Source organism: Pipra filicauda, unplaced genomic scaffold (assembly GCF_003945595.2).
Source record: "Pipra filicauda isolate LSUMZ 115617 unplaced genomic scaffold, ASM394559v2 scaffold215_size1667880_pilon, whole genome shotgun sequence".
In the NCBI taxonomy this organism is placed as follows: domain Eukaryota; kingdom Metazoa; phylum Chordata; class Aves; order Passeriformes; family Pipridae; genus Pipra; species Pipra filicauda.
In genome coordinates this window covers 1,309,599-1,317,739 of record NW_024104327.1, presented here as the reverse complement: position 1 = coordinate 1,317,739, position 8,141 = coordinate 1,309,599, and the positions used below count along the sequence as shown (strand labels likewise).

General features: G+C 55.3%; 1 protein-coding gene across 1 annotated transcript in view; it reads left to right on the top strand.

Moving 5' to 3' along the window:
* The first annotated feature begins 444 nt into the window (after positions 1–444).
* The window catches only part of SKOR2 (SKI family transcriptional corepressor 2), a 35,013-nt gene continuing 27,316 nt past the window's right edge, over positions 445–8,141 (top strand). Inside the window, exons 1-2 of the mRNA XM_039381170.1 lie at positions 445–519; positions 7,510–8,141. The exon at positions 7,510–8,141 is cut by the window's right edge and continues 1,597 nt beyond it. Of these exons, the coding sequence (XP_039237104.1) occupies positions 7,543–8,141 (599 nt within the window). The 5' untranslated portion in view covers positions 445–519; positions 7,510–7,542. The remainder of the gene's footprint in view (positions 520–7,509) is intronic.

Here is an 8,141-nt window from a genome sequence, read left to right as displayed (position 1 = left end):
GGACTTGTGCTGCGGGAGGGGGGGACACCCCTCCTGCTGTCCCGCAAAGCGCTCACGGTTTGGGGGTGCTCGCCCGCATTCCTTTTAGCGGGAAAAGCAGGGAAGGAGGAAAGGAAAAACTGGGGGGCGAAGAGGAGAAATTTGGGGCGGGGGGGAGTTTGGGGGACCAGAGTCCTCCCCTGCAACAGGGTCCCTCTTGCCCCCCCTCTAGGCGGGAGGGTGCGGGGGGTACCCTCCTCCCATCCTCCGCGGCCGTCGGGGCGGACCTGCCCCGGGGCAGCGGCGGGGCGGGGGCGGCCGCCCGTTCCCCCCGCGGCGAGGGGAGGGGGCCGGGGAAGGGGGCGGCTTCCCCGCACCGCTTGCAAGGCGCTGCCTGGCTGCTAGAAGGCGTCCGAGACCCGACCCACCCGCGGCACAGCCGCCGCGGCAGAGGCGGGAGCCAAACTTAACGCGCCGCGCAGCGAGAGCGGCCCCGCGCCGGCCGCGGCCCCGGGGAGCCCATGGAGCCCGGGCGTCCAGGTGAGCGTGGGGCTGGGGCGGGATGGGGTGCGTGGGGACCTGTCGATTGGGGTGTATTCATCCCCGCCCGGAATAAACAGCGATGTCGTTTTGCTGTCGCGATAGGTCGCGGGGTCCTGCTGCCCGTCGCGGGGAGGGGAGCGAGTGGAAGGCGGCTGTCCGGTGCCTGGTGGGGTCTGGCTGGGAGAGCCCCGGTGGGGGAGAGGAGCCCCCGGCAAGTTTGGGCTGCGGCGGAGGGAAGGGGCGATGGTTTGGATCCGCGCTCGGAGCGGCGCGGCTCCTCGTTCCCGTGTCTCGTATACATGCATATATATATATATATATATATATATATGGGTTTATTTTCCTGCCAAATCGTCAACTTTGGGCCAGGTTTGGGGATCGGAAGGGACGAGCAGGGCTGGCTTGTCCCCATGTCCAAAGCGGAGACCTCCCGGCCCCGTGGGGAGGGGGGTGCGCGGAGCTCTCCGCGCCCGCGCAGCATCCCGCGTCCTGCCGGCAATGGGATGGGGGGTGCGTGTGTGTGTGTGCAGCGCTGCGCCTCTCCCCCGGACAGCTCGGCTTCTCTCCCCTGGAACGACCCTCCCTGCCCGGGAAGGGGCTAATTTTGGGGAAGAGGTGGGATAAGAGGCTACCACCATCCTGTAAGAGGCGCCTGCTCCGATTAATCAGTGGCTCCGATGTTTAAAAGCCAGAGGAAATCGATAGGCATTTTAAATTATTGTTCATTATTATTTTTTTTTACCGGCTACACCCCCAAGGATTTGGGGGTCCGAGAGCGGGAGCAGAAGCGGGGAGCCCTCGGGAAAGCCCTTATCCCCGCCCTCCAAGCCCTTCCTCGGTGTGTTGCCTGCTTGTTGCACAGCTGCTGCCCATCGGCTGCCCCGGAGCGGGAGCTCATCACGGTCTATACAACCCTTTGGAGGCGCCTATATGGACCTGGCTTTAGGGAAACGTGCCCATAGTAGAACACTCTACTATTCAGATCACTTCTTTTTTTATAATAATCCCGAAATCATGGTGAGGGACAGGGGAACGAGGGGGATGTGGTGGTGAGGGGAGAGGAAAAAAGTTGCATTTGGGTGTACGGAGGGAGAAGGTGAAAAGCCAGCCTCCGAAGAGGGTAATGGGAACTGTCAAAGAGTGCAGAAGCGTAAAAGCCGAACAATCCCAATCCCCATAGGTTGTTTATTCCTCATAAAATACAACTCTACATAGCAGGAAGTTACTGCAAACATTTATCAATAATGAATGAATCTCCTGTAATAAAATACACTCATAATTAGCTACAGTCAAGTACGTACATTATGCCAAGGCTTTTGCAACTCTTTGTTGAAAATCCGACTTAGATAAATCCTCTTAAACAGCCTCTTAAGAAGGAAAAAAAAAAATAAAATAAAAAACCAGTAGCAAACCACCACCCAGCATCTCTCCTCCTTTTCTGCCGTTTTTGAAACCCAAACCGTAACTACTCCTGAAATATAACGGAAAAGTCTTTGGTGAATTCAGAAGAGTCATTAACATTCAGCTTTAAGTGAATGTTAACAGTAAATAAAGAAATCTCTTGATTGTAATAGTTGCAACAAAGCAATAATAAACCAGTGGGCGGTCATCAGTAATGATAAATGTATCATTATTACTGCGTGTTGGGGAACAGGGTTTGGAAAGTACTTCAGACTTTTTAGTGGCAAGCTTGGTGGCAATTCGCTTCTTAGCCTGGGAAAAGGCGGGGGGGGGGAAGCGCCATATAATTTTATACACAATTTAGGTGAAAATAAATTTAAATCTGTATATTACATTTTTAATTTCAAGATAGTAATTAAAGCTGGTTCATTATATCTCCTCTGAAAGTCTCTGTGCTCATCTTAATTGCCTGTTTGTACAATCTGCTTTCTAAGACACCCAAGGTTACTGGGTTCTGAAAGACGCAAAATTGAATTATTTACTGACGTGATGACTCTTCGTCACTTTTCTCTCGGAAGTTTGGGATCGCTGCTCCCCATCACAGCCTGATTGGGGCCCCGCTTCTCCTTGTTGCTCATTTAAATGCTTCGGAGGAGACACGTTTCTCATGTTCAGGGCGCTTTAATTTATGCGTTTAAAAAAAAATCCATAGCTGAGGTGGTTTTTTCGTTTGGGTTATTTTTCTCCTCCTGGTCCCCCCCCTCCCCCTTGGGCGTTAATTCACGCACACCTAAACTTTAATGTCTTTTCCTCCCTGCCACCCCATTCCCAGGCAGGACAGAAATGACCACCCTCGCGTTTTAAAGCGCTGTCGGGCGGATTATGGAGCACCCATCTCCTCCCGAGTTGCCAGTCGCTTCCCATAGGACGAAATAAAATCACAAATCGCATCTTTTTGGGTGCTGTTTCTATTCGGGTGGGTGACGCTGGGGGGGCTGGCGGGCAGCCTTCCCCCTGCGGGGGTATCCGCATCTCCTGGCTAAGGTCTGCACGTACCTTCGGCGAGGACCACCTCGGGTTTGGATCGCTCGGAGCATATTAAATTGAGAGTTTAAGAGAGCTCCATCAGACAAAAGATGCCGTTCCGGTTCCTTCCCTTCAGCCGCCGTGCTGGTTTTCAGCTACCGGAGGGATAACAAACTACCTAGAAATGCCCCATCCCTGAACTCTCCCCGGTATCTTTAGAGAGTCAGAAGAAGATCGCGTTGAGTCGGTTCCCCCCTCGTTATTACGATTATAGAAGTATCTTTCCGAGGCGTCCTCCTGCCACTGAAAAACTCCACGTAGAGATCTCTGCCCTTTTGTTGTGTCTAGCTGGGTTATTCAAGAGCAGAGACAAAAGCCCGAAGTGATGTGATCTAAATGAGCTCCGGGGTTTTCCAGATGGGACCACCTCTGTTCCAAATGCCCTTTCTGCTTAACATAATAAACTACGATTAAAAAAAAAAAATACTACTTAGCAAAGAGCTTCGCTCTAGACCAAGCAGTGCAAGCAAAATCTATACGATAAGTATTTAAAAAAAAAAAAAAAAAAAAAGGAAAGAAATAACAAACACTTTTGCTGCCTAAATTTTGTTAGGAGAAGAGATTTTACAACGATACCTTGTGTGTCTGCTACTTACACGGCTGCAACTTTCAATGGGATGTGGAGGAGTGGGAGGAGGGGATGGATCCGCTTTGGGGTTGGTTTTTTGTTTTGTGGTTTTTTAAACGCGCCACGGTTATCTTGCTCCCCGTGGCCTCTCTGCTACAATATTTAAGCGCTGTGGAAGTAAATAAAGGCCGTGAGGGTGGGTTGGGGTGGTTTGAACTTGGCCGCTTTTCCCAGCTGCTCGTTTCTACACGGAGCGACCCGCAGCGAGACGATGAGCTGCTGTCGCCTCCCGCTCGGCCGCTCCAAGGCTGAATCGCGGTAGAGAAGAGGGAAAAGGAGCCAGGAGAGGGAAAAATCGCGTTTAGCTCTTCCAGGCTTCTGTGAGAAGTTTGTCCACCTCCCCCGTTCTTCTCTTACGAGCTGACTCCAAGACAAATAACGAAATGAACGGAAGAAATTGGAGTCGACAACAGGACAGGAGCCCAGGTCTGCACCTGCCCGTGGTAGGGAGTGTGGACACCCCACCTCAAATCGGGACTCCCTCCCGCCTCTCGTCAGGGTCCAGGACGGGCTCCAGCCGGCCCGCGGAGGCACCGATGGGGTCGGCGGCGGCCGGAGCAGCCCCGTCGGGCCTCCCCGGCCTGGGGAACACCTGCGGGATCCGTCTGGCCCCTGGGTGGACCGACCTTTCTCCATAAAACCAAACTCACCCCCGCCATGCCCTTACTGGGGTCGTGCTACCCCCACGAGCGATCCCAACAGGTTTAAGTAGAGAAAAGGAGAGAACGGCGTATTCTTGTCCCGCTTCTCTACGGTGCTGGTGCGGGTCAGTGTCTGCCCCAAATTCGGTGAGCTCCACCGAGCCGAGGGCACTTGGTGCGGCTGCAGGCAGTGCCCGTGCGGCACGCAGGGTCTTTCACCCTATCCTGCCACCGTGGAGACTAGGACACTCTGACCCAGGGGTTTCAGTTTTCCCTTTAAAGGGAATGGCAAAAGCCACTCAGTTTTTACAATGGAATTTATGAGGGTCCATAGCACTGAACAGGTGAAAAAAAACCAATTTATTTTTGCTTTTCGTTTAGTCACCACAAAATAAAACGCGGACGCCGGCTACTGACGCCCCCGTCCCGAGCCTGAGTTTTCCACTTCTCCCGGACTGCGAGAACGCAGTTCTGTGGGTTGCTTCGTTGAAGGCGCTTTGCAAAACCCTCTCATCCCTTTTGCCTTCTGCAACCGCTTTTCCTCTTCTTCCAGCGCCGGGCTGAGAGCCTGGGGCGAGGTTGTCCATCCCCAGGTTCTCCTGGGAACTACCGGGGAAAAGCCACCGGGGGGCCGAGGGAGAGGGGAACGGTCTGCCCAGCGGTCGCTGCGGGGATGCAGGCACTGAGCATCCGCAGGATCAGCCTTCTCCCTAAAAACCCCCGTCCCTCCAGGTGCCGACCTGGGAGCGAAGACAGGAGGGGAGATTTTCTCCGTGGCGTGGTAATAGATCATAGAATGTGTGACACGGGTTTAACCAATAAAACAATTTGAATCAATTAGGTGACGGAGGAGAGTTTTGAAGTGTAAAATTCATGTCAGCCTGGCTAGGAAGCATTGATTAAAATGTCACCAATGTGAGGCTTATAGCCATTGCTCACACGAAAGCAGCAGGCTCCGTACAGGAGAGGATCGGGGAAAAGTAGGAGGGAGGGGAAAGGGGGGAGTCTCCGTGCGACAGTGGCGACATGGGGGCGAGCAAGGTTTAATAAGAAGTGACGGAAGTAATAAGGAGAAGTGTGATATTATTAGTATTACTATTATTATTATTAAAGTTAGCGAGGACCCGAGCAATACTCGGATAGAGGAAAGAGTGGATGAGCTTTAGCGTGGTTGTGCTGGGAAAGGTCAGTGCAGAGACTTTTGCCTGGATCTGTGATGCCCGGGGAAAAAAAAAAAAAAAAAAAGCCAAAACAACAAAACCCCCAAAAAAACAGCCAAACAAAACCCAGAAAACCCAAACCACCAAACCCCAAGTTCTCATAGCTAAATGTGCAGAAATATGAAGTACCGCTCATGTGCATGGAAAGAAAAAGAGAGATGCAAACGTTCAAATATTTTTTTTTTTTAAAGAAAATAGAAGGGTATTAGAAAACACCTGATGGTCCATATGTCTCTCCGTTTCAGCTAGAGACGAATTTTTAATTTTCCCGGGTATAGCCGGTTCCGTAGTTTTCCTCTCTGGAAAGCACCGGAGTTAAGTGGTATTAGCTTCCTGCCTTGGGGCGGTGGGGTTGGGGGGGGGGGGTCACTCCGTCCTCACCCTGCGCTGCACAGAGAGGCGGTTAGGACCCAGTAACTTTCCGAGGTAGATTGGGAAAAAATCTACATTTTTCGTGCACTGGTTTCACTTTATTAAACATATATATATATGTGTGTGTATATATACATATATATATATGTGTATGTATATATATATATATGTATAAAAGGTAGATACCGCTCCCGTACTGCAGTCTGTTTGTTGCTTTGGGCTGGTTTTTTCCTTAATCAGGAGCATAAAATAATTAGGGGGAAAAAAACCCCCACAAACCAAACCAAAAACAAAAACCAAAAACAAACAACCCCCCCCAAAACTCCCACAAAGTAAAAGATTTGCGCCGTGTTGGTCTTTGTGGGAGAGAGAAACTGAGTCCGGGCGGTTCTGAAAGTAGTTTCGGTGACTGACTCCGGTGTATTTGGGAATGGCCGTACGGACCCAGCAGCTGTTCCTGCCCGTGAGGACATGCCTGTGGAAAGAAGTCAACTTTCTCTCTCCCTCCACCCTTACCCTGTAATTTCTCCAGATTCGTTAAAAAATACCGTTTCCGAAAAGACGCGGGATTTATAACGAGAATATTAATTTTCTTGGAAGCGCTTGGTCTCAGACAGTGGGGGAGGGGGACAGACGGGGAGAGGAGAAGGTGAAAAAAGGCAAACATTAAAAAAAAAAAAAAAGGGGGCAAAAGCCCATTCCACCCTCAAATGTTCCTGCCGCTCGCCGGGAAACCGTGCGCGGAGCCGGGGAGCGCCCGGGAGGCGGTGGCTGGAGGCCGGGCCCCGACGGGGCGCCCGCAACCCCTCGCGGTGCGGGGGAGGGAGGAAGGGAGGGGATGGGGGAGCCGCCCCCAGCCCCGCTCACCACCCACCGTCTGGGGGGGGCTCGTACGGCGGGTCCGGCCCCGCCCGCACCCCCGGGCCGTGACGTCACCGAGCCCACGGGGGGCCGCGCCGGGGGCGGGGGGCTCTGTCCGGCCGCGCGGCTCCGCGGCGGTGGGCGCGGGGATGCGCTTCCCTCCCTCCCGGCGGCCGCTGCAGGAGGAGGAGGAGGAGGAGGAGGGACCGGCGCGGCACGGCTGGAGCGCGGCCGCGGAGGTAACGGGCTCCGGGCGGGGAGGACGCCCCAGCAGCCGCGGGGAGCACCGAAACTTTGTGGTTTGGGGTTTTTTTTCATTCCTCTTCCCGCGCTTGGCCCGTCCTGCGGCCGCGGCGCACGGCGGCTGCCCGCGGAGGCTCCGCGGAGCGCCTTCCCGGGGTAGCGCCGGGTTCCCAGGACGGGGAGATGCAGACGCGCCTCCGCCGCGTGTTTCGGGATGAGCCGCCTGCGGGTCGGGGATTATTCCAAGCGGGGACGGTTCGCTCGTGTTCCGTCATCTCCGCAGCCGTGGTGGGATGCGCACGTCGGAGAATCGGGGTGCGCGGGGCCGGACTGCTCCGCCGACATCCCCGGCGAGGCCAGAGGAGGTTTGGGGGGGTCGGGATCGCTGAACAATCGTCTCCTCGGGTAGCACCTCCTCATGCCGGCAGACTCGGAGCGGGGACGGGGGGGGGATGCCGTGCGTGCAGCGGAGACCCCCATCCCCGTGAGTCCCCGGCTGACGGCGCTGTGTCTCTCTCCCCCTCCCCTCCCGCAGCTGGAGCAGAGCAGCCCCCCCGGCGCTGAGACGATGGCGACCAGCCCGCTGCCCGGCCCCACCGATATCTTATTGCCGTCGCCATCCAGCGCGTACCCGCCGGACCCCATGAACCAGCCGAGGGCCGGCCACGCCGCCATGAAGCCCAACCAGGTGGGGCAGGTGATCCTCTACGGCATCCCCATCGTCTCCCTGGTGATCGACGGGCAGGAGCGGTTGTGCCTGGCGCAGATCTCCAACACCCTCCTCAAAAACTTCAGCTACAACGAGATCCACAACCGGCGGGTGGCCCTGGGCATCACCTGCGTGCAGTGCACACCGGTGCAGCTGGAGATCCTGCGGCGGGCCGGGGCCATGCCCATCTCCTCCCGCCGCTGCGGCATGATCACCAAGCGGGAGGCGGAGCGGCTCTGCAAGTCCTTCTTGGGCGAGAACCGGCCCCCCAAACTGCCGGATAACTTCGCTTTCGACGTGTCCCACGAGTGCGCCTGGGGCTGCCGCGGAAGCTTCATCCCCGCCCGCTACAACAGCTCCCGGGCCAAGTGCATCAAATGCAGCTACTGCAGCATGTACTTCTCCCCCAACAAGTTCATCTTCCACTCCCACCGCACCCCCGACGCCAAGTACACCCA